Consider the following 27799-nt stretch of genomic DNA (forward strand, 5'->3'; position numbering starts at 1 on the left):
CCTCAGTCAGTTTGCAGACACACTGAGCTGGGTGGGAGTGTTCATCTGCTGGAGGGCAGGAAGGCTCTGCACGGGGATCTGGACAGGCTGGATTGATGGGGAGAGGCCAGAGCTCTGAGGTTCAACAAGGCCAAGTGCCTGTGCCTGCCCTTGGGTCACAACAACCCCTGCAGTGCTACAGGCTGGGGACAGAGTGGATGGAAAGATGCAAGCTGGAAAAGGACCTGGGGGTGCTGGTCAACAGCAGCTGAACATGAGCCAGCGAGTGCCCAGGTGGCTGAGAGGCCAATGGCATCCTGGCCTGGATCAGCAACAGTGTGGCCAGCAGGACCAGGGCAGTGATCGGTCCCCTGTACTTGGCACTGGTGAGGCCACACCTCAAATCCTGGGTCCAGTTCTGGGCCCCTCAATTCAGGAAGAGCACTGAGGTGCTGGAAAGAGCCCAAAGAAGGGCAATGGAGCTGGTGAAAGGTCTGGAGCACAAGTCTGATGAGTGGCTGAAGAAGCTGGATGTGTTTAGCCTGGAGAAAAGGAGGCTCACAGGAGACCTTATTGCTCTCTACAACTACCTATGGTAGGAGGTTGTGGTGAGGTGGGGATTGGCCTCTTTTCCCAGGTAAAAAGATAGTAATGAAGTAGTAGTAAGATCTAGGACAAGAGGAAAGGGCCTCAAGTTGTTAACAGGCTGCCCAGGGAAGTGGTGGAATCACCATCCCTGGAGGTATTTAAAAGATGTGGATGTGACACTTAGTGGTGGGCTTCGTTGTGCTGGATTAATGGTAAGAGTCAATGATCTTAAAATCCTTTTCCAACCTAAATGATTCCATGATTAAATCACAGCTTAAGACACAAAGTTTCAAACATTTACTTAATTGCCTCTGTAATATTTTCCCAGCAAATACAGAGAAAATATCTCCCCATTTTGACATATTAAAAAAGCTTCTTAATGAAACAGACCAGTCATCTTAGCTTTTTGTCACTGTTACCATCCTGTGTTTTAGCACTCTGGCATGATCCAGGAATGAAATCTGTTGACTCTAATATTCCATCAAGACAGTTAAACAACACCCCTCCCCCCTCCCTAAAATGCAGTTATACCACAAAACCAGTCCGGATGCTTCTACTACCCAATAACCAAAAGATATAAAAATGTTTTACTCTAACTACATGCCAAGCTGTTAACAATGACTGTCTTCATAATGGCTGAATAAAAGTGAACAAAGCAAGGAACACACAATTAGAGCAGTTTAAGGCATGGAATCACAGTCGCCTCAGAAGGCAAAATGCAGCGACCGTCTTTGACATTTGCAGCACCTTTGGCAACGACCGCAGAGCCAAATCTTTGTCACCATCAGTAGTTTGCCATTTTATTTATTTTTAAGGAATTCTTTATGACATACCTCTTCTAATCACCATTTCTGATAATGAACAGGCACATATCAAGCGGTTTGCATTACAGAGCCATCAGCACAGAACAACAGTCAGAGGTGAGTGACCCCAGGGACGATCTCCACAACTACAGCAAAGCTTCTCCCTGACACTAATCCTGCCTGTCATTCTCCCACTGTGCTCTAACCACACTGACATCCGCCCGCTGCACTGCAAGCTTAACGGGGCCCTTCCTGACTTTTTACTGTCTCCCCCAATCAATGGTTCAAGCGTGCTCTTTTCACCATGTCCAAATGGCAGCTTCACTCATAATCAAAGTGCATTGCTCCTGTTAAAGGGCTTCCCAAAAGGCTTCACCATTTGCATTCATTTGCAAAGCAAACTACTTTTATTCACTTTGTTCTGCTATCAAGAGTGTTCCCTGAAGCAGATAAATTGGCATAAATACAACCTGCCACTTAAAAGACAGTAAATAATAGCCAATAGTAGCAAGGATTTTATCAATCGTCCTGGTCTGGATCCATGTAGTCCTTTATTCAATGCTGAAAGCCTCAAACATTCATTGTTTTTAATACAAGAATAAAATGAATTATCTCTGATGATTCAAACACAAGACACTTAAGTAATGTGCGTATGTGAGAGATCTCACACATACATTGCATGCATTATAGAATTACACCCTGGCCTACAGAAGAAATGACAAATACATAGAAAAATCTCCACATTGCACAATAACCTTATTACTTTTACTGGTTTAAACAAGTTAATATACTCCATACCTTTATTATATTATACACCATATAGCTATTTTATATGAAGATATTTCTCTGGGATTTTCATAAAGAAAGATTTCCAGTGCTTAATGTTCTACATATAAAAATTTTTATCACTGTAATTTAAATAATGAATTCTTCTAAAGAGTTCTAGTTAAAAGCCTTTTGTTTAAAAATCAATCAAATTTTGCACTTCAAAATTAGCCTTAATACGTAGTTTACTGTAATTTTCTATTTAATTCATACTAAAACTTGGGGGTGGAGGGAGTTTATTTGTTTGTGGGGTTTTTTAAAATACAATCAACAGCTACATTCACAGCTTTTCTCTCTTACCATATCCAAAGCATATCTAAGCAATTACACACGGAAATCAAGATGATCTTTCCAGTGATATACAGATGTCGGAAGCTTTCTGCTAAGTTTTATTTTCAGACTTTTTTGGTAAACTTTGTGCTCACAGTTTTACAAACCATTTGTAAATATTACAGAACTCTTAAAGCTATCTTCCTAAATAATGGACAAAACTACAATCATTCTGTAGATCTGTACTTAATTACACAGCTAATTCAGGGCACAAGAATTCCTTAGCTACATTAAAATATCAACTTCTTAATCTTATTTCAAGCTGACAATAATTTTAGAATGTGACGATCTAAAACACTTATACATTTGGAAAATCTCTGGAAAAGCTTTTAGAAAATCCACTCGCAGCAGCAAAAGCTGTAAAAGAGCTTTTGTGAATTTGCAATTCCTCAGCAACAGTTAATTGTGTCTTTAGATGCAACAGCGCCTACTGTGATCCAAGTGCTACAAGCAGCTACGAGGGTGGTCATGGTGTGAATGTATTCTCCCTGTTCTAATCTGTAGCCAACTGTAACTGCGAGAGTCAAATGAATGCATAAACATACTGCTTTGTCACCTAAAACCATGTGTGTCCAATATTACTGAAACACTGGGCCAAAATTCATCTCTACAGTAAAGCAACGGAAGACACCACATGGTGAGGGGACAGCTGTTGTTACTACACAAGCATTCAGATTTTGCATCCAAAAAGCCCCATTCTGGGATTAACTCCCCATACTGAATACAAAATTAAAAGTGCAGAGTTATGGTACAAAGTCTTTAAAATGAAAATAAGCTACAAGTGTAGATATAAAAAAAAAAACAAACAGCATTCTCATCCATAATAATCCTTTAGCATGATTTATCGTACATGGCTGGCAATATTGAAGGATTAGTTCACCCAAAGCGCCATGCACCTTCTATAGAAAAGAAATATGAATGTGGTTTATTGTTCAGCATCACTCTTATATGTGCACCTGCCCTTGGCAATTCCATCCCACCTCTTTCAGCATGACAGTTTTACACTATTAGGATTTTTTTAAATATGAGCAACACTATTTTCAATTACAGAAAAAGCAAGTTTTCAGACAACAAAGCATTTCTTGTCAAGATAAGTATGACTCATTTTAATCCTGTTAATAAGTATAACACTATATATGCTTTTATTGATAAAATGGGAAAGTGGCTGGTACTTGAGAGTTTTTAAGGAAACTTTTAGTCATGTACAGTGCCTTGACATTGAAATAATTTGATTTTTTTAAATTAAATTTTAGCTTTAGATCATTTCTTCCTGTCACTAATATCTTGCAAATAAAGCATGAGGCAGCATCTATTTAAAAATACCTGTGCAAATATTTTTAGACCAAAGGTCCTAGTAAAATCATAGACCATTTTGCAAATCAGGAAACATTTAACCCACAAGATGCTGGTGTTTCGGTCCAGTAACTAAGGAACAGAATGTGAAAGTTTTCCTGATTTAATTTTTTGCTCATAATGTCTTATTTTTATTACAATATTATGCCATATTGTTACGATTTCCTGCTTTACCTACAAGAAGTCTGAAGTCAGTCTTGTTTTATCTAGTCTAATACACATTTGTCATTGTGATCCAGCTGTTGCTGAACATGACGGATATTGCTCCAGTTCCAGCTCTCAAGATCAGCTAAAGGGTATTAATGATCTGAACACATATTCAAAGCCATGTGTTTATATCTAACCCTTTGGTCATTCAAAGCTCTTACTCAAATGCAACTTTCTCTAGTATTGTTTTTATTAAGTGAGCTGACAAAAACAAAGACAGCTATGCTGTTTCAGAGCAACGGTGAAAGCAGGTCAGTAAGCTCATCATTTGTGCTCAGGGAGTGCAGCGGCAGAAAACTTTGTGATAACAAGAAATTATGTTTATCATTCATTCTTTTCAGTCCCACCCTGCTCTGAAAAAACAGGGACCAAATGCACATACAAGAGTTAGATGAACGCAAGCATATAGGTTACCTCTGCTTCCCCATATATTCTCCCGACTCCAATTATTTTCATCTCAAGCAATTTCTCTAGCCTGATATATTTTATCTATTTAGATTTATTTACCTCAATGAATCTGTTTTTCAGTTTTTTCCAGTTTTCTGTGAAACTATGTAAACTTTTTGGATTTGCAACATCACATTCATGAGGAGCTGCACATACCTACTACTCATTATACAAGAATTCAGCTTATTTTGTGTTTTGAACCTGGCTCCCACTAGCTTTGATGACACCTGGCTCTTGGCTTTCAGAGAGTCACCTCCAAATAGTCTCCATCTACTGAATTCCACATCACTTACAAATTTGCTCAAAATACCCCTCAAAGGTATTCCTCTGTAAGTTGTCTCTTCCTGGCTAAAGAGTTCTGCTCTACTCAGCTGTAAAGCCATGTTACACATAGTACTTCCCATGATGCCTTTTTCTGAACCACCTGCAATTCCATTGTAACCAACATCTTTGAAACGAGGTACCAAACTGCACAGAGCAGGATTAATTATGTGGAATAAGGATTCTCCTCTTCTTCTCTCTATTCTTTCCTTAACAATTTCTAACATTTGCATTGGTTTTTAGAATGATCCTGAGCTGATGTTTTCAATGAAGCTGATGTTTTCACTGATAACTCCTCAAGGAGTTCTCCCATACGTCAAGGATCAAGGTCAGCTCAGAGCTCATTATCTTGTTCATGAAGTTCAGACAGTCATCCACTGTATCAACCTTTGCATCACTTTGTATTTACATACTGGGAAATTTTTCTGCTATTTTATTGCCCAAGCAGTCAAACTCCTAAGATCACTCTGCAGTTCTTCAGTGTCTGCTCTCATATTCACTGTTCCACACAATACTATGATTGATAAACATTTTCACCTCAAGAATTATCTTTTTACCGTATTACCATCTTCACTATATGAATACATTGAACAGCATGATTCCTAGCAGAAATTCAGCCAAACTGCACTGCTAACCTTGGTCTATTGAAAGCTTTATTTCTACCCTCCATTTCCATTTGTCTGGGAAATAGCCTTCCTCTTATCCCATGACTGTTTTCTTTCCTTAAAAACCTACAAGCCTTGTTAAACCCTTCTGGAAAATCAAGCTGACTTTATCAATCAGATCACCTTCTCCCTGCATATTTGTTAATCTTTCTATGAAGTCCAAAGGGTTTAAGGCAGGACCTTCTATTATAGAAGCAATGTTCAGGACTCCCTGCAGGTCATATTTACCTGATGCTCATGAATTCTTCTCTTTGTATCAGTTTTTTGTTAGTTTTCTTTAAAGTGTTGTTGAAAGTACAGGCCTGCAAAGGTCCCTGAATTCCACTGACGACTTAATAAATATACAGAAAGACACATTGCCATTTCAGTCCCCAGGCACCCATGAATATAAACAGTTACTTGAATTATTTAATCCTTAAATTTTCTTTGAACTCTGTGTTGCATATCCTCTGGTCCCAGTAACTTAAATAATTTCATCTTCAACAATATATTACAGAGGTTTAAAATAACATTAATTTTAAAATTTTTCAAAGCAACTACATGTAAACATGAAGATGTAAGTAATTGTCTTCTCTTAAAAAGTTGTCAAAATAATAACCTAACCATAACCATTTTTTGTTTATACTATTCCTCAGACAGGAATGCCTTTGGCATTAAAAGCATTAAAATATTAAACAATATACGTAAGTAAGTAAGTAGACAACAGCTCTTAGAGAATAGTGAGAACCTAAGAACAGAAACACGAAGTTTCATCTTCCTCATTATCAGGTCTTCTACGACATGCAGCAGCATGCTTTAGGACAGATATTCTTTCCTTCCTCACAGCTACCCTCAACATGGTTTAGGGACTTCCTAAGCATGAAGTTGAATCCATTTCGGTTACAAAGCTGTCCACTCTCCTCATACCATTTTTGCTCTAAATCAACATCATAAGCTGGCTTTCTACACATTCAGTTTCTCACTTCTTACCATACCCTGCTGCCTTTTCATTTCTCTGTCCCATATATTTCTGATGTGCTCTACAGCTTCAGATATAATATAGGAGGGAGAAGGAAAAAAAAAATTAAAAAATAAAACCCACCAAAAACCCCACTACCTGGAAGCCATGTGATTTCTTTACCTTCTAAACACATAGCTGAGGAGAGTCCATAGGAAAAGATAGTACTCCTTGGAGAGATTTTTCTAAACCTTGCCTGTTTGAGAATGAGGATTTCACAGACATTTCAATTAGTGCTGCCCTGAATAACTCTGTTACCCCTTGCAATTCACTGCACTATAGACAATTTCCAGTACTGAACATATCCTTGCAGATATGAAACCCCTCTAGTGACATTTTGCAATAACAAAAATGTATGTTTCCTGTTCTTGATAAGCATTACTCTAAAGATTTTCCTTTCCATCTTAACATTACTTTGTCTCTCTAAGAAGTCTTGCTGACAGAACCTGTCAAAACCTTTATAAAATCCAAGTGCATTGTAAAGCTCTAATAGATAGTAAGGCATAACTTTTCTTTAAATTCACACTGACTTCTTACTATTATTTTTAAATTGGCACTCCTAGTAGTACCATTCATTTCATAACTTCGAAAAATTACCCAGTATGGAATTCATGCTAATCAGTCTGTACTTCCCAGAATCCTCAAGCAAGCTCAAAAATTGGTATCCTATTTCTATCTTTCATTTCAAGGCTCATTTAAGTAATTGCTAAAATATTAACAGCAGTATTAAATGGATTGGATGTTAGAGTTCTTTTCAGGTCAATGAATGGTGAAGACCACTGTTCCAAGCAACTTGTTATTTATCATCCTCAGATGAACACTTCAACCTAAAACGTTCCCTTCTCACTTGTCTTCAATACATGATGTCAAAACTCTCTAAACTTCCTTGTAGTAAACATGGGTGAAAAAGACTTCTGGCCCTAGCATCTCCTTGAAACTGCTTTATATTTTGATCATCCAGTATTTCATCAAAATCCTTGATAGTGTTCCTTTCTCTACTTCTTGGGGGAAAAAAAAAAGTAGTAATTTTTTTTCTTGGGCTTACTTTATTTTGGATTTGCATAAGCCTTTCCCTTTCTGAAGCTCCTCAACACACTCACCCCCCAAAGCAGTTATCTTCACTTTTTAGTCTGAGACAAGAATAACTTAATTCGAGTAAAATGGTTATATTTGTGGTTCCTCTGCTGGCTACCATATTGATTATTCATAATTTTGACAATTTTGTTTTACCTTCAAGCTATATGTTAACCCATCCTAACTGCATGTCAACAGATAATCTGTAAACATTGAAACAAACAAAACCAGAAAACCAATCCCCCCGCCCAAAAAACCAAAACCAAAATTCAACTCTGAGAGTTTAAACATATTACAAACCAAAATGCAAATATGTCCATAAACATATAATGCCAATACAACAGATCCCATATGTTTTTGGGAAAACAAAACCAGTTTCCATCTATTCAGAAACAGTAACTAAAATATTTATTTACAAGTACACTTCACAGCTAATGCAGGTCAAAACCTAATTATTATTCAGCTCTCTCATTCCTAAGATGTGCCTAAATATAAATATAAATAAATGTATGTATGTATGCATGTATAGGTATCTTACTTAACCTCACCAGGAAGCCTTAATGAATAAGAGATTCTCTCACCACCATCTTCAGCAGTATTATTTGGTGCTGCCAGGGTATCTCTAGACTTAGAATGAGCCATAACTTAAGACTGAAAAATCCGTGTTCAAAAAGACGCACAAAAATCAGGGGAGGAGGAGAAGAATTAAATATAAATCAGGTTAAGAACCAGCTACATGAAGCAGTAAGACAATTTTTAAAATTTATGACTATATTCAGAAAGTTGCAGATACTCGAAAAACAGTATTAATCAGTCATCTTACAGAAAAGGTGGCAAACAGAGATACTTGAAAATGAAGCACAAGATGTGCTATATACTCACAAGATGAGTGCTATTACTCTACATTCATTCCAACATCTCTGCCTTTCACTTCTAGCCACTGGCCTTTCTCTGTCTTCCTCCCAGACCAAGTAAACCTTTAATAACAAGTATTTTCTCCCATAAAGGTCACTCTCCAAGTATCAGTAGACACCATTTCAAACCCTTCAGTAATTTCTACAGATTTTCTTTATAACTATTCTACCTTTTTTTTTAACCTTTTTTTCATGTAAATCTCTAAATGACAAACAGCCACGCAGAGCTGATTTTCCTTCTCCTTTCCTATTCATTATTTATTCCTATTTCAAGAGTTCAGAACCAAGAGGAGTTTTTAATACTGACTTTAAAAATGCTCCAGTTCTTCACCAATAATCTGTAGAAGGCACAGCAAAGCAGTAATTCTTAGGTTTTGCAGAACAAGAACATCTTGAAAAACAACTTTATATTACTTTAATAGAAGTATTTTCTTGTCAATAGAGCTAAAAGTGCTCAAAAATAGTGACTCGTTAATGCCTAGTCATTGATATGAAGTAATCTGGTTAAAGCTACATCACCTTGGAAAAACAGGGGATGTAAAAAGAATGAAAACACTTCAGTATTTCATTGCAAAAATCTTTAGAAATATGACTGGGAAAGTGAGAATTTTTTATCAGCTGACTGCAGGCAGAATTTTGGTAGCCAAGATAGCCTCTCTAAAAGGAGGTGAGGGGCTGCCCTGTGCTGGACCCAGCTGGCTCCAGCAGACCCACTACAGGACACAGCTGAGCTGTCAGCCAAGCTGGTGGCACCTCTGGGAACCTCTGGTGGCACTGTATTTAGGAATGGGCAGAGTGCTGTGCAGCAGTCTGAGGGGAAATGTGAGAAACAGCCCTGCAGGCACCAAGGTCAGAGAAGGAGAGGAAAGAGGTGCTCCTGGCACCACAGCAGAGACTCCCTGGCAGCCTGTGGAACAGACCATGCTGGAGCATAGATCCACACTGCAGCTGGTGGAGGACCCACACTGGAGCAGGAAAGTGTGAGAAGGAAGGAGTGGCAGTGAGGAACTGTTACAGACTGACCAAATGCCTGCTACCCCAACCCTCAGTGCCACTGGCAGCAGGGAAGGGGGAGAGGAATTGGGAGAGGAGTGAAGTTGAGCCTTCAACTTCAAGGGGAGTGGGAGGAAGGTGTTCTAGGTTTTGTCTTTATTTCTCACAATCCAACTTTATTTTACCTGGCAATAAATTAAATTTTTCCCAAGTCAAGTCTATTTTGTCTGTGCCAGCAATGGATTACTTATCTCCATATCTTTACCTCAACCCATGAGCTTTTTCATCTTATTTTTATAATATTCTCAGTTATGTTGAGAATAAGGAGTGAAAGAGTGGCTGGGTAGAGACCTGGCAGCCAGGCTCAGTACACCCACTGAACAATTATGAAATACCAAAATAAATGGTTTGTATCTAGGAGAAGTTCTGGGGAACAATTTCTGGTGATATCCCCTTAAAACTACCGGAGATTACCCAGCATCTACAATTGCTGCTGCTGGTTGCAACAGTGCAAATACCAGATTTTAAGTAAAACTCTTCTAGCAATAAAGTAGCCTGCAGATCTACCTCCACAACAAATAAATATTAAAAATGTATCCCTTATTGGTATGACCTAACAAACTGGTTGAATTTCCTACACCAACTAATGATAATTTTAATAAAAAATTATTCCCTAAGTGATTTGGGTGCTTCTGAAAAAAAAATTATTCACTTTTTTTTTTTTACTACCTTATAAAAAAGGAAAATCTTCCACAGATGTCTACTTCCTAAAAATGTTATTATCACCTCTTTTAAATGGCAGAACATACTGGTTGACTTCACTTAAATGCTGAAGCCCTTTCATGATCACAAAGGTTCAAAGAGATTACAGACAAAAATTATAATTCTATAAAACACAGATAAAATGAGCACGTATTAAAAAGATACACAATCATAAAAGAGGTTGTTAGACCATAGATGTCCTCATTTAAAGTTAGAGAACAATTACTCCCTACACAGTCCTCAAATAGTATCAGAAGCCTAAATTAACTAATGAACTTTCTAACCCCAGTTTTCTTTAACTAGAGGTGTTTGGAAGAACCACTTCTATTTCAGTTTTACTTGATCAAGAAGATACAAGACATAGCTTATATCTGATGATTAAGATGTTTCTCTCAGAATACGTTCTTATAGTCAATTAAAAATGACATCACCCTGGAATTGTTTGAGACTAGGATTAAAGTCAATGAATAAATGCAGTACAGAACTGCAGAGCGGCTGGGATTGGAAGGCACCTCCGGAGGTCATCTGGTCCAACACTTGGCTCAAGCAGGTCCACTAGAGCCAGCTGCAAAGGATCATGACCAGATAGTTTTTGAATATCTGTCTCCAATGAAGGAGACTCCACAACCTCTCTACGCTACCTGTGCCACTGGTCTGTCACTCTCACAATAAAGAGAGCATGTCCTGATGTTCAGAGAGACACTCACATTTGCAATCATTCTTGTATCCTGAGCCACAAACCCTGTTAGAACAGTTAAATTTGGGTGAAGGTGCAAGTCATTTATTGATTAGCAAATTGTTAAGAAAGATAAAATGTTTTTTAAAGTTATACTTCCTAAAATTCTATGCAGTTTGATGGGAAAAATGGTATCTATCAAGCTCGGTGTAGAAATGCATCCAAAATCCTAAAACTCCTTAATGAAGTAACAAAATACACACAGAGACACAGCCTCCTATAATCCACTGTTGCACTTCTCATAAATCTGACGGGTTTTTGCAAAGGTCATCATTCCTATGGTATGAGGGATAACATTTCAGGAGCTACAGTTCTCATTCATCTCTCAGTACATACTCACCACACCATTTATTGCCTTCCTTCTCCTGCAAGTGCACCCACATCAAACTTTGACAATCCCAGAACAAGTATTTTTTTCTTACATTGTACTCTTCCTCCTTTCTTAAGCAGATCCACCAATCATGCTGACACTGCTGTATGAAGACACTGAGTTATGAGGTTGGGACTGGAACTGAAAGACTGTTCTGGTTCTGGCCAGAACAGGGTTAATTTTTGCAGTAGCCAGAAGGAAGCATGCTTAGGACCCAGAGGTTATTCTACACCACCTCATGTAATCTTCTGGGGATGGGCTCCCTTAGAGAGCAGAGGTTGGGTATGGTCAGGGGGTTTCTGTGGGAGCTGAGCAATCAATCACATGTGATTCGTTCGCCTTTTCCTGTAAACTCTGTCATTACTATTGCTGCTGTTGCTGTTCATTTTCTTATCTCGTTGCTATTTCCAGTAAACTGTTCCTATCTCAGCCCATGATCTTTAACTTTTGTGCCTCCAATTCTCCTCTGCAGCCCATCACAGGGTGAGGGGTAGTGGTCGAGCAGTGCATGGTTTGGAGTGTTTCAGTGAGAACCCTAAATTGGGAAATAGCACTCCAAAACCACAACACTGTTCCGTAATGTCCTCTCCAGCAACAGTCTCATTAAATGATACTAAGAACCCTTCTTGGTAGTAAAGATGCTGTGTCTTCACCACAGCATCTGAGTTCACACCAATACCTGAACTTGTGTAACAGAAGGAAACACAACTAGATGTTTTAAAGCTCATTCCAGCCCTAAGATACAATTTTTCATGAAACAGGATTGAACATCAGAAAAACAGATACTTTAAAATTCTGGTTCTTTGCAAAGATCTGCATACCTTAAGAACTTTATGAATCTGATAATATAATTGGGATGGCATTAAACAAAGTGCATGATACTTTCAATTTATACATAAGCTGGAAACTCATCAATCTGTATCACTGGAAGTGGTACAGAACCAGGTTTACTAGTAGAAGGGTGACTAAACTTCCAGTATTATTCAGAGATCAAAACCACAAAAGGTACTACCAAATGGATGAAATAAGGTCCTTCCAGAGACACAGAATCTCACTGGAGAAAACATTAAAAAAAACCTTTTAGGCCAAGTTTTGTTTTGCTTAATCACAGTTTTCTGATTCTGTTCACACCCCTACAGCCAGTAACCTGAACAGAACAGAGAAACGCATCACAGAAGAGGGACATGAGCACTCGGGTTATTATCATTTACTCCAAGTGTATTCTGGACATTAGAAAATGCTTCAATGTGATTTTCAGCATGCTAAAAGGACCTGGAGGGTTCAAGGGGGAAAAGAAAATCTTAATCCATTCTAATAAGGACCTTGTTCCACAGCAAGTTCTCTCTTAACATATTATTATGTTTTAACATAAAAATATGTTAACTAGCTGTTCACAATGCATCAACTCATACACCATTTTCTTTTTAAAAGAAGGCGCTAAAGCCGAAGTGTTAAAGCATCTGTCTTTAACAATACACACCTGAAAAAGGCCACTGCTCTACAATACATATTTTCACACTTCAGGTTCTACCAGGCTTTGGGTCTATACTTAACACAAAGCTTTCTTTAACCTATTGTTGTTAACATGATCAAGTACGTGCTTGGATGTTTCAAATATCCATCTACATTACCATAAAGCAATCTGAGTATTCCTCCTATGAAGTAGGTAGTTTTTAAAAACATGAAAAATAACTTGAATGCCAACATATTTTTATGGCTTTTGAAATTAAATTGTTTGATCATATTTACACAATGCCCAGGTAATTCTGTCTTTTTGTCATTACAGCAAACCATCAGGGGGAAAAGGTTACTTTTTGCCACATTCTCAAAATCAAATCTGCTTTTGCATCACGCATGCCAGAGGAAAAATGTCACAATTAAATGGTTCATAAGTATAACATTAAAATTACTATTTAAGTCAATGTAATTGAACAGAAATTAAAATGTAGTTTTTAATTGCATATTACAACTTAAATGGTAGCACTTAGCAGAAAGTGTTAACTCATTTATTTTTTAATTGTTAGCTGCTTCAAGGCAATTGTTTTAATGCAGAAAAAAGTGAGAAGCTCTTCAGCAAATTTGATTATAGGACACTCAGGCATGTAGATCAAATAAAATATAGGTTGAATAGGTAATTAGGTTTGGCCTGTGATACATTAACGTGGAGATAAATTCCCAAAGAAAGGGAATGCATGTTTTTCATTTCATTCTCTCTCAAACACCACTCTATTTGGATTCTGAAATGCAATTTAAAAAGTATTTCCATTTGATAGAGAACACAGAATTAAAAATCTTCTACAGTACATAGGTCAATGAATTCTTCAAGAGAAGAATTCTGTAAATTTCATAAACTTCAAAAAATAAGTGCATAGGGTACTAAGTCTCAACAGATTGCATGTGGCAACTTATTTCATAATTAGTTGACACATTAAAAATCTTTAGCCATGCTAAATTTACTGGAGAAGACGAGCCCAAGGGCATGCAGATACATTAAAGCATATGATTAGTCCTTACTAAAAAAGAGTGTTTTTCCTTGCAAGGTTATTTGACTCATGAAAATGTCAAATATTTAACAACATCAGGCTGTATACTCTCTTTTATCAACTTCAGTACAATATGCCATATTATGGGTATTCTGAAAACATTGACATATGGTATTTAAGTACCATTCAATAGACTAAACCATCCTTTGATGGTGTCATAATGAACAAGATACTATTACACAGCTAATCCTGCTGACTGCTCTGCAGTGCTGTCCTCTCCTTCGTCTTCCGTCCTTTGTCCAGCTTTTGTGTCAGGCTTCCTGGCACAATTTATCATAAAATAGAGATCTTACCTCAATAACTTTTGGGTTTGTTTGGTTTTCTGGTTTCATGGAGGCAACATGTTTCTCCTACCTTCATTCATCTTAAACAGCTTATCCAAAATCAGGGGGCTTTTTGTGTCCCTTGATTTCCTTCAAATATAGTTTTAATTGTCTCTGAAGCATTTCACCACCGCAGATAACATCTAAAATAATGTTCTTTCTTTCACATCAAATGCAACTAAATTCTTTTACTAGCAATACTATCTTGCTCTAATGACCTAAACCAGCCTGGATATTTTGATCTCTTAATTTTTAACTGAAATGCAGGAGGTACTTTGCATCCCCAAAGTGTATAGACATTCTGTGGAATGCAGTACTATGTAAGTATGACTCAGGACTACCAGTATACTAAAATCTAAAGGAAAAATTCAGCACCCTTCTCCAAATGGACAAGATTTCCAAAGATGATAACATTCTGCTATGAAGAATACCAAAATGTAGAGATTTGCTTTCAACATATAAGTTCACTTTGGTAGAGAACAAAAATAGAGATTGGTATCTAGCCGACAACCTAACAGATGCTCTGACATGGCTCAAGGCAAGTGTGAATTTTGGCTATGAAAGAGAAAAAAAAAAAAAGGAAAGGAACAAAAAAATCTACTGTCCCAGCAGAATATGCCTGAAAGAATCAGAAACAATATATGCATTTAGGACCCTAAACGGGCTACCTGGAAAATGTCATGAACATGGCCCATACTAAACTCAACTTCAGTTCTGTTTTCCAACAGTCTAAGTTGTCAAGTAGTAATGGGGGGGTGGGGGGGGGGGAGAGAGAATCTGAGAAGTTATCATGTATTCATAAAACACAGATCTGTGATGACAACCTCAAGCAGAGCACTGCCAAAAAACTCCCATATTTCAAAATTGTTAATTATCAAGAAATAGTATGCATGTAATTGAAAATAAGGACAACAGTAGTAAAACTAGGTAAACATATAAACATTGAACCTGCCTGTCAAATTCCCAAGTATAACCACAATGTTTGGGCTAAGCAAAAATCAAAGGTAGCCTTTTTTCATTCACACAGATTTTCCTTCCCATAATTTGTTGCCATTTGAAAATGCACCATTAACGCCAGTCTCATTCTTCCTGTGCTCAATTTCTCATTACCAGGCAAGTTCTCCAAACAAGGACAATAAAGAAAATGCCCAAAGCAGTGACAGATTGCAGTTACTGGTAAATTTTCAGTCATCAAGACCAGTATACTTAAAAAACCCCCGAAACACACACATAACACTAGAAGTTACAAACTTAGATCCCCTAGTTACGAACCTAGAACCTCTATTGATATATTTTCTTTCTAGACCTATTCCAATCCAGATTTCCAATGTGAATTACAAATACCACCTAGTAAATAGTAAAAATTGAAGTATTATGTTTTCCATGTTCATGATTGCATGTTTTTTTAAAAAAACAAACCCAGGCACACAGTTTACTTTATGATTAACACCACTAGGTGGATTTTGGATGGTCAGAAGGCTGATGTTCCCTAAAGAGGTCTGTGTAAATATCTGATGCTATACAACACATCAAGTAAATGCATGCTGTAAATGCATGCTTACTTTGTGAAAGTCTGGGGGCTGCAACAAAACACAAGCTTTCCATAGTACTCAATTGCAAATGATGCAAGAACATCCACTCCTTCACAATTTGCATCTCAAGGATAGCCACTGTATTAAAAAAATTCTGCGTTTTGGAGATTATAGAAAGTGCCATCACCAATATGATAAACTTCACTACAATGTACCATTTCTCATACTGTGCCTACTTTAAGAGTGCTCTCCTCTTTTGCAGGTTTGGGTAAGTAATGTATTATCCCATAGCATTTTATAAGAATGGTTATGGACACAACTCCTATTCCTTTAAATGGAATGCAACTGCATGCTCAAGTGTGCTGAACTGAGAGTCTGAAGACTAAAGGTGATCTTTTCAAAACTGCATTCTGCCTGACAAAACCAATATAGAAAATAGCTGATTAACTAGATTGAGATTCTCTGAAAATTCTGAAGTGACAAAATGCTTATGTCAGTAGTATTAAATGGTTCCTAGGCAAGGCAAGACTACATACTTACTATAAACAAAAGCCAAACATGTCTCACATGGTTCAGTTTATTTTAGTAATTGGAGTTTACCATAGATTACAGTTCCTAGGTAATTTCTATAAATAAACTTGACCAAACATCACTATAGTCCATGGGCCCAGGAAGAAAAAGAAAGGAAAGCAGCAGTACCATGCACTGTGAAAGAAGGTAAGATGCTGAATCTAACCAGATTTTAATTGGTTGGTCTGGAAAATATGATACAGAAACATCACTACGTATTTACACTTATAAATTAAAACTGGATTTATTTGAAGCTAACTTCATTCTCCAACTTAAAGATAGCTAAAATCATACCAAGAAAAGTAAGTAACTATTTTGCAACAGTTTGCACTTTTCAAATTCATGTTAAAAAGCCAAAAAGAGCAGCAGTGAATTGAACTACAGAAGTCAGTGCTATAAACTGCAAATTCTTTCTGATCCCTAAGTTGTGGATACTGTGAAAATCCCATTTCAGGGATATTTAACATCCTTGCCTCTCATTTGTTGCCGGAATTGTGAGGATACAGGGATTGATGAATTGCTCTCTCTCCCTTCTCTTGGATGGGCAGGCAAGTGGAGCAAGGTCACAGTGATTAACCACCTTTCACATCTTCTTCCAGCTCCTACCCCTGGTTTGTGCAACTACTCCCTTCTGCTTCTTTACTCTTCCTTCTGTAGTTGAGATAGGAGTGACTTTGTTTTGGGAAGTGAGTGAGGGAACCCCACCTAGGAAAACTAGGATTTCCACCACCCCCTGACTCCAACTGGGCTAAATCAGAGCAATCCCATCAGATGTTTTGCTACATCTCTCCCAGGCTGAGAGGAAAACAAAACCAGTGCAACAAAAACTATTAATTACAAAAGCACTGCACAATTTCTTGCAAATGTATGTAAAATGGATATGACCTCCAGGACAGAAGAGACACCACTAACGACAAAAGTTAGATCTTCAAGGATTGACTGGGAAAGATCAACTTCCAGTTTCTCCTCACAGGAATGAGGTTTCTCTTGTTTATGTCAACTACCAAGTTTTTCTGTGATAGACAACTACCATGTCTATCTCAGAAATGCAGCAGGACTTGAGATCTGAAATAAATTAACAAGTCCAACCAGAGTTATAAAAGTTAATGTAAAAAGCTATACAGCCCTAATTTGGACCCAGGCAGGTGCCTCAACTGAGATTACAGTACTGCCCAGTACAGAAGCAGAGCTGCATTTTAAAAACCCTGTGTGTTTGTCCCCACAGGTTAATACTTTGCACAATTAACCAGAGCTCTTTGGTAGTTTTCAACTGACAGACCCAAAAACCTGAGGACTACATACTGAAAGTACATGTGTGAAACTAGTAAGATTGAATTATGGCAGCAAGTCACATCAATCACTTCTTCTGGAACACAGATTCAGTTGGAAAACTACTGAAAGCTAAAATTTGACACCACAACATCTATAGCATGGTGTTGAAATCAGTGTCTTACTCTTCTTGTCTGTACAAGACAAGAACCCATGCTACTATATTTAATTAGAAGGAAAGTTTAAAAACTCAATCAAAATCAGGAAATATCAGGCATATGTCAACTGTATTGCCTTAATTCAACACATATGCATGGCTGATTTATGTTTTTAAGTAGTGCATAAGTGTTTATATAACGTATTGTTACTATCTTTAGGAAATGTCCTTAGGGAAATATATATTTTGGTTCTTTGTTTCCTTTGCAATCTAGACTGAATTTTGGTTGTGCTGTGAAACATACCGTTTCCAATCCCCTTTTTTTTTCTGGCTGTCATATCAAATAATTTCTCTGTATCATTAGGTAAGTTTTAATATTACCTTTAAATGTTTATAGCATGACTTTCCTGCTTGCAGTTCTAGCTGGCCTGAGCATAGTATATTTGAAAGCAGGATATTATTGAACAATATATTCTAAAAACACACCATTACTTTCTAGAAATACAAGAATAAATAAAGAAATAAAGTTTCGTATGCTTTGTTAATCAATCTAACCTAACTAAAGGTCAAAGAGAGAGAGGCAAAAAAGGAAATACATAAATTACACATACTTACATAGCAGTTATTCAGTTAGTGTTTATTCACAGTCTTTACATATTCATGACCTATTTCAGGCAAAACTCTGTAACTCTTGGTTTAATGCTTACTACTTGTGGCATTTGTCTCAGTCATAAAAAACCATTTTCTCTGAATCCGATGCTAGGAGAAATTAATTTTTTCATTATGTATTTACAAATACAATTTGTTCTTTGATGCATATTTGCCATAACATTGAAATCACCAACTTGAGATGCTAGTTAAAGAATATATCACCATCATCCTATAATTTTATTCTTCCTTAAGAAAACCTGAGGACTAAAAAGTCTTGCATGTTTAATACTGCAGATTAAATTAGATTCCTGACCCTAATGATTCGATATTCACAGCTCAAAAGCAGACAAGCCTTATTCTAGATTTAAATATGTGGGTCATCCTCTCCAAGGAAAACATAATAATTAAAAATAATGTTTTTTTAGAATCACATTTATTCTCTCCTTAAAGCTATTCAAGTCCAAAGTAAAGTACTTAGAGGCTTAAATACTCAAGACAGAAGCTTGAAAAGAAGGTTATTGTGTGTGTTTAAGGAAAGATGACTCAAATAGTACATAAAAGTAAACAAATTTATTGTTTCTAAACAAAATAAAAAGTATACCAAATGGACAGAAATATGCTAAATACACTAATTTCCTATAAATAGACTGCTCTGGTTCAACAGTCACATAAAGAAACAAACAAATTAGCCATAAAACCAACAAAAACATTGGCTGTCAGTTACAACGCTTGAAAAATTGAAAAGGTCTTTCTGGTTTTCTTTTGTTCATTAGGCTGACTCAGTGGCCAGCAAAAAGGAAAAGAAAGATGAATAGAATCACTAGTATGTAATTACATAAACATTTTAGAATAACCAAGGTGCCCAGCTATTTTGTTGGTATATCAAGGCCTGTTCCCTACATCACCAACATAACGTGTAACAAAAGAATGCTTCTCATCACTCTCCTAGGGTGCCATGGAAGGTCATGGAGCAGATAATCCTGGGAGCCATCACAGTGTGGTACAACCAGGGAATCAGGCCCAGCCAGCAGAGGTTTATGAAAGGCAGGTCCTGCTTGACTGACCTGATCTCCTTTTCTATGATGAGATAACCTGCTTAGTGGATGAAAGAAAGGCTCTGGATGTGTCCACCGGGACTTCAGTGAAGTCCTTAACACCATTTGCCACAGCATCTCATGCAGAAACTGGCTGTTCATGGCTTGGCTGGTTGTGCACTTTGCTAGACAAACACCTGAATGGAAGGCCAAGCCCAGAGAGCGAAGGAGTTACATCCAGCTGGTGCCTGGTCACCAGTGCTGTTCCCCAGGGCTTGGTGCTGGGACCAGTTCTGTTTAATATCTTCATCAGTGATCCAGATGGGGGGATCAAGGGCACCCTCAGTCAGTTTGCAGACACACTGAGCTGGGTGGGAGTGTTCATCTGCTGGAGGGCAGGAAGGCTCTGCACGGGGATCTGGACAGGCTGGATTGATGGGGAGAGGCCAGAGCTCTGAGGTTCAACAAGGCCAAGTGCCTGTGCCTGCCCTTGGGTCACAACAACCCCTGCAGTGCTACAGGCTGGGGACAGAGTGGATGGAAAGATGCAAGCTGGAAAAGGACCTGGGGGTGCTGGTCAACAGCAGCTGAACATGAGCCAGCAAGTGCCCAGGTGGCCAAGAGGCCAATGGCATCCTGGCCTGGATCAGCAACAGTGTGGCCAGCAGGACCAGGGCAGTGATCGGTCCCCTGTACTTGGCACTGGTGAGGCCACACCTCAAATCCTGGGTCCAGTTCTGGGCCCCTCAATTCGGGAAGAACACTGAGGTGCTGGAAAGAGTCCAGAGAAGGGCAATGGAGCTGGTGAAAGGTCTGGAGCAGAAGTCTGATGAGGAACAGCTGAGGGAGCTGGGGGTGTTTAGCTTGGAGAAAAGGAGGCTCAGGGTAGATCTTATCACCCTCTACAATTACCCAAAAGGAGGTTGTAGTGAGGTGGGGGTCAGTCTCTTTTCCCAGGTAACAAGCAACAGGACAAGAGAAAATGGCCTCATGTTGCACCAGAGGAGTTTTAGATTGGATACTAGGAAAAATTTCTTCACTAAAAGAGTGGTCAAGTTTGGAACAGGCTGTACCGGGAAGCAGTGGAATCACTGTTCTTGAAACTGTTCAAAAGGCACACAGACATGGCACTTAGACGTGGCTTAGCAGTGAACATGGTGGTGCTTAGTTAACAGTTGGACTTGATGATCTAGAGGGGTCTTTTCAAACCTAAATGATTCCATCATTTTAACTGTTATCAATATTTTATCACTAGAATTGTGTTGCACAGAAGAAAAATACATACGTTGTTCCATACCTGTCCACTGACCTCGGACAGGAGCCAAAGAAAATAGGTAGATTTAAACACTTATTTTTAAAAGCACGTGTATAATTTTTCATTCATAGTAATAACTGTAATGTAAATATGCCAACTGTAGGAGTAGCCTATGTGACATAAACTGTAGAGTTTTTTCAATATGCAAACCCCAATATTCTGCTTAGGCTGAGTCTGCGATATTTGCAGTGAGACTAAGCATAAAAATCCACAGGAAAGTCTGAACTCTTAACACTTTCAGTAACACTCTAATGAAGATTTGATTTTTTTTTTTTTAATGAAGCATCTTTTCAGTAACACTACATTTTTAAGAGTTTGGTAATAGAATACTGAGATTTTCACCTCAGGGTTACTAAATTCAATATAGCCCAGATCAATAGCAACTCAAAGTCATCACCATTTGATGAGAATTTGGAGCTCAGGTTAAAATGTATTATGAACTTAGACTAGCTCCAATGAATAGCTTCGTAACTGACACTAACATGTATGGTTGCTGGCAGTCTCAATACAGAGCCTTAAATTCACTGGGAACACAGAGAGATTTACTTTCTAGACCTACAGTAATCCTTCTGAGTCAGGATTAAGGCCCACTAGCTAGACACTATGAGGAAACTCAGACTGCTAGCTGCTTACTTGTACCTGTCCCAAGAATAGAAGAGCATTAGAATCCAGACACACTTTTCAAATGGCATATTTGCTTCATTGCTTAGAAAGAGAAAATAAATTATTTCAAAACTAAATGACCTCAGGCTGCACACCAAAAGAGAATAACCCTTCCCTTCAAAGACCAATTTATTAAAACATCTGGTTTACACAGCACCTTAATCCTGCTAAGATACAAACTGCTTGCTTAAGAAATTAACATTTTTTAAAAGCCTGGAAACTGTATTCAGGTAATCTGTCATATGACATCTTGTTGGAACCCTGAGGATTAGAACAAGCATCACATTATTTGCTACTGAAGAAAAAGCATACTCAGATTTCAAAGCAGCACAGATGTGGGAAGATCCAAGGCAGAAGAGAGCAGGTGGCAGGCTAGCTGGCAATTACAAAACGTACAAGGTTATAAAATTACTGAGACTTAATTGTCAAATCTATACATTTTAAGCTAACAAAATAGTAATTCAGCATTTGTATGGCATTTTGCCTTTTAATGTTAGAAAGCAGAGATATCTCTTCTGTACATTTAAAGTTATTTTATATTGCTGTTCCACAGCCAACTTTCAAAAGAAACCTTTATGATTAAAAAGCTCACTCAGTTATCAATATCCTATATCTAAAACACAGTGCTTTGATGGCCCAGGCTGAGAAAAATAAAACCACAAGCTGCATTTTAACCAGAGAAGAGTTCAGCACCAGAATGATCAGTCTACAGTCCAATAACTAAGAAAAAATGGTAACTACTTTCAGCATCTACAATAAACTGTGTGAAAACAATACTTATGTATACTTTTATTTCACAGTATTTTTATTAATCCTAATTTAAAGGTAAATAGTATAGCAAATGCAAGAGATGTATGCTAAGTTTCCCATGCTCTGTGCACAAAAATAGTTTTTACTACTCCTGCTTTAGTAAAATCAAGCCAGGTGCTCCTGCAATATCAAAAACACCCAAATGCCAAGAAGTGCCGTAGGATAACATGAAAAACAAAAATAATGAGAAACATCATTTTCTGTCCATACATCTGGTCCAGCTGGAAGGGATCAGGCACTGTCTTTCTCCACCTTTATCTCCTCTTTACAGAGCAAGCAAATATCAAAAGGTCAAAAGTATTCACCAGTCATTGAGACAGAACTTGGAACTCTATCTTCAGAGATGAATGAGTCAAATAATGATATGAAAAGGAGATTCCAGTGGAGACGATGAAGAATCTGTAAACCAAAAGGAATTATAATCCTGGTCCCACTGAAGACAATGATAAATCTCCCAATGATTACTTAAGGGCCAAGACTTTCATGCAACAACAATATTTTTCATATAAGCAATAAACTCTCATGAAAACAACATGTGTTACAAATCACATAAAATCAAATCAGAACAAAGAGTATGAGAGAATTCCCACTGAGAGAAATGATTCATCAATAGCATGATTCCAAAACCAGTGAATACTTATACTCCTGCACGAATATTTGCAGAAATGACTGAACAAGATCAGATGTAACAAAACATAGGTTCCTTTCCTTTCTTCCAGCTCCACATAATAGGCTGCGCAACAGGGAAGTAAAGGGTTAAATGGCTACTAACTAATGCAATTGTGGCTTAACAACATATTCAAGTCACAAAATAATATATCTCAAAGGAAGTTCATTCCCTCTAAATTTCCCTTAATTACTAACAAGCCTACACAGAACAAGTTTTTCAGTCACCTTTTAGTGACAGATAAAGAAAAAAAAAAAAAAAAAACCCAGAAATTCAAGCTAAGTAAATTAAGATCTCAATAACCTGAAAGAAGATCTTGCGGATCTTCTCCCTTTTCAGAAACAGAGAACAAATATTCAGTGACAAAACAAAAACAATCTTTGAAATAAACTTTTTCTTTGCTTGCTTTGAAGAGTTTTATTGATCAGCATGAGAAGGAGCTTTTAGCCATTCCTCCCAAGTTCATAGTCATATGCAGTTTGCATGAATTGTATAACCAGCACTATATGAATATACAATTTAGTCCTAGGTAAGTATATGATTTTCTATATATATAAAAACCTCTCTAGAGTCCCATTACTTCATTTCCATGCTCTCAAATACATCTGAGTCAGCTCACACTATTTCCAACAGATTGAGTTCAAGAACAGGATAGATGGAAAGGTTTCATAAGTGATCCAGGTAACATGCTCTCGGTATGTGCTTCTCCCCACATGTGTTCCCAAATATGAATTTAAGCACCCTGGCTGCAAAACAAATTGAGTATTTCTTTCTCTCTGAATTTATGAAAGGTAATAAGTCATAATAAAATATTGTAATTTTACCTAAAACAAAACTGGAATGCACTGGAAAAACACTGTATCCTGTTATTTCCCCATAGCCTCCCTTTTTTTTTGTGGTCTAAAACTCCAACTATTTAACCTTCCTGCATAAATACGATTTTCTAAATTTATTTTTACTGTTGACCTAGTCTTTCTCCTAGTTTTTTGGGTTTTTTTTGAAAAGCACAATGATCAAAACTATACTAAAAAGGTTCTAAAGGTGGATGGATCACTGCTACACAGAAATACAGAAAAATTACCTCTCAGTTCTGCAATACTGATATTATCTATCTCCCCATAGCTCGCTTTCTTTTATTACTTCATTTAATATTCAGTTCTAAGTAAAGAGTAAAAATATGGCAAGAATAGCTCCTTATGGACATAAGCTCAGTGCATTCTCAAACTTGGGCAGAAAAAAAACTTTACTATGCTATAAGCATGTTTTCATCCATGTAACCTTATGAAAAGAAAGAAGAAACATTCCTCTTTCTCCTTCCCTTCATAGATGATTTTACAATGCCTAAGAAGGAATCTGTTTTGTTCTCTACAGCCTGTTCTTTATCTACTTCAAAACATAAATCCTATGGAAGCAGTAATCAAAAAGAATAAATCACAAAGAAAAAAAAGAACTCAAAGTATTAAGAATAAATCAACCTAAAAACTGAACGTAATCTAAACTTTCTATCAAATTAGGCACTTTGCACAGTGCAGCACTTCAAAAACATTAGTTCATGGATTATAGGCACCTCTAAAGTACAAATATCAACAGTGCAGAGCAGTTGATGAACAATATTAAATTATTGTAATCATCAACATTTGGGATACCAATAGCAGGGGAAGCAACTCCAGTTCTTACTCCTGGAAGGACGACAAAGTAACTATTATTTTATTAAGCTACTTTGATTCTACCACACAGGTAGCTGGTTGGCCGGCACAGTCCGCATCCCTGCCACAGAAGACAAGGAAAAAGAAAAGCTAACAGATTTCTTTATGAGTGAAGAATGACAATCCCAAGAAAAGGTCTGATGGCAAAATGACTTATGAAAGACTAACTTTTTCCTAAAGCAAGCAGAACTGAGAGGTGAACGTTACACACCACTTGGTTTCATGTCCGTGCAAGAGGCAGAAGAGGGATGCTGACGCAGTTCACATCTATGATGCGAAGTGAAGAAAAATATATGTATTTTTAAAATGGAAAATGTGTCAAATGACAGTGAGGAACAATTCACTTGTGGTACAACCATTTTCCCAGTGAGCTTATTACAAATCATATGACACAGACTTTCTCCTATTACATACAAATGGTTCCTACAGGCTACTAGAGCCGGTGACATACACTCACTATTTCTTTGTGCAGTTTATGAATCTGTTTCCCTCCACTATTGTATTAAATGTCGATGTTGCACCATGATAACATATGAGCTGTCAAGCAAAGGAAGCACAGCTCATCACAGTTTGTTCAGGTCAAACACTTTACCCGGACAGTATACCTACAAACTGCCTGATTGTCCCTAAAAGGTTAACCCCTTTTGTAACAGAATATAATTTAAAAAATACACTAATTTATCAAAGCAATGAGTTGCAATACTGAACATCCAGACAGAAGTGTAGAAAACCAAGTTAGTTTTTTTGAGGACATCTGAAAGGATGGACCTACAACTAGTTCTCCTAGCAGTGTCTCTCAAGACACAACTTCTATATATTCTGTGAGGAGGTGTAAATTTGTATATGGAATAGGCCCAGTCTTATTCAAGTTCTGCGTTTTCATGGAAATTCAAAGACAGACTCAATTTCTGTCAGAGGGGAAGATGAGTTTGTGGATCCAGATGATTAAGCATGCAGCCAACCCAACTTCACTTCAAACACACCCTTCTCATCTCTCTTCCAAGGAAGGCAGATTTTCAAGACAGCTGATTAATTTACAACTTTTATTCTCAGTTCCAACATGAAAAATAAACATTTTCAAGCTAGTATGAATTAATAAAATTTACTAGAAAACAATTATGCTAACCGCCACTAAGAACCCTCATCTCTGAGTAGAAAGAACCTTAACAACAGGCCTAAACTGAATTGTTAGAACCTTCCCATGCATCAGATAAAATGCACGAAGTATGTAACCAGTTCTATAATCAAAAGATAATACATCTGCATATTAGGAAGCGAAGGTTTCTTCTTTTTCCTTTGCTTTTCTTTTAATAGAGAAGAATCTATTCTTGCAAGCAAAATGTTATTAACTGCAATTAAGAGAAAGAACCAAGCCTCATACAACTTGACAGCATTACGTTCTACTAATTTCTAGTGAACAGGAATAGTATCTATATTAGAAACCCTAGAGAGCTTTCATATAGCTTAATCAACGACATCCTATTATAACAACATTTCTAGTATCATTACACAAATTACACTGAACACTGATACAACTGATACTTTTTCTCTTATGTCTCTGCCAGACAATTAATACTTCTCTACACTTTAATGGTATATGAATATTGTGGTGGTATACACACAATATTCTGTTTTCCTGAGAGGTAAGCAAATGAATCAACACTTAAAATAAACAACAACATGAAAGATTTTGAACCTACCTTCTTTTTCTGGGTTCTGTTCCTGCCTCCCAACCAATCATCCATCTGCTCCTCAATCTCTTCAATTGAAGCTCCATGATCATAAGACGGTACATATACCCTTGACTCCAGAGCTGTGTATACAGGGAATTCTGATTTTGGTTTCTTGACTTTAGGCTTCTTCTCTTCTATACAAAAGTAAAAAAGAAGAAAAAGTAATGTTACTAGTACTGCAGGGATGTGTAATTCAGAAGCTGGTTTAGCTCCTCAGCTCTCATCCCTATCTTAAAATTTCCACTGAGGAAGTAGCTTCAATTTCTTTGTTAAAAAGAGAACCAGAGCTTTGCATAATAATTTTATTTTTATTAAAAGTAAATAGTAATGCACCCACTTAGCACATCTTCCATCTGAACTACGCCTGAAAGGGCCAGAGGAGTTAGGTCTAGTTACTGCTGCACCACTTGGCAAAGAAGATTAGTGCAGGTGAAAGCACAGGAGCTGTTAAAAGATTTTGAAAGTCTGGCCAGCTTCAGAGAAATTGGCAAAGGTAGAAAGGTGAATTTTAGACAATTCTGTATTACTGTATGGTCAGCTATGCTAAGTAGAAGCTCCTGAGTCAACAGATGGCTTCTCTATTCCCACATTTCTCCAGCCACAAATAGCTCTTTTCTAGCACTTACACATTTAGGAAGATTTAGATGTTGGATCTCATTTCTCACACTGATCACTGTTTTCTACTCTCTCTGCCCTCAAAATGATATTAAATGGGAGCAGCAAACTCATGGGAGAGGAAGGAATGACCACAAAAAACTAAACCCCAGCACGTAAAAATGCATCCACTATATAAGATAATCTCTAAGATTTAAAATGGACAGTTGACAGAACTTTAGGAAAGACAAGAAGATGAGCAACAGAAAGAAGCTTGAACACTCAAAGCATCCAGAAACCCCATGTGTGCCCAGTAGTACTCTTCTGTTTTTTCCTCTTGTTTTCAAAATATGCTGTATTCACAGTAAATAAAAGCTCCTAAAGTGAAAGAGGTGATCTAACATCCACTGCAACCAAGAGGGAAGTTCTACTCTTGACTCCACCTTTCCACTCTCCACTGCATGTCTTTGGGCTCCTCTCTCTTCTATTGTGTTTCTACAATCATCCAATCACTCAGCAAATTACTTCAATTTACTAAGTTAGTAGAAAATTACTCTTAATACCCAAACAAATAGGAAACAATCCAAGTCATTTAAAGGTAGTGGGCAAGGAAAAGAAGAACCATGCTTGTCTGATCAGCTTGTCTGCCTTTGCAACCATGCCCTAATACTTCAGAGGAGAAAAATCTGTTTTTCATGGAAACCTTTAAAAAAATTACTAAAGAGGACAGAGGACTGTTCCCTACAGACTCTCACACAGGATTTCTTTCCCTAAAAGTATATGTGCAGAAACAGCACAGTGAAAAAGCTCTGCAGATTTGACAAACTCCTAGGAACTGAATATTTTAAGAAAACAATAAAGGGAGAGA

General features: G+C 37.4%; 1 protein-coding gene across 1 annotated transcript in view; it reads right to left on the reverse strand.

Moving 5' to 3' along the window:
• Positions 1-27799, reverse strand: part of DNAJC1 (DnaJ heat shock protein family (Hsp40) member C1) — a 109619-nt gene that overhangs the window by 16456 nt on the left and 65364 nt on the right. Inside the window, exon 8 of the mRNA XM_042043641.1 lies at positions 26305-26471. Within this exon, the coding sequence (XP_041899575.1) occupies positions 26305-26471 (167 nt within the window). The remainder of the gene's footprint in view (positions 1-26304; positions 26472-27799) is intronic.

This window comes from Corvus kubaryi, unplaced genomic scaffold (genome assembly GCF_017639235.1).
Source record: "Corvus kubaryi isolate FWS band 111438036 unplaced genomic scaffold, C.kubaryi_AGA036_p1.0 37398, whole genome shotgun sequence".
NCBI lineage: Eukaryota > Metazoa > Chordata > Aves > Passeriformes > Corvidae > Corvus > Corvus kubaryi.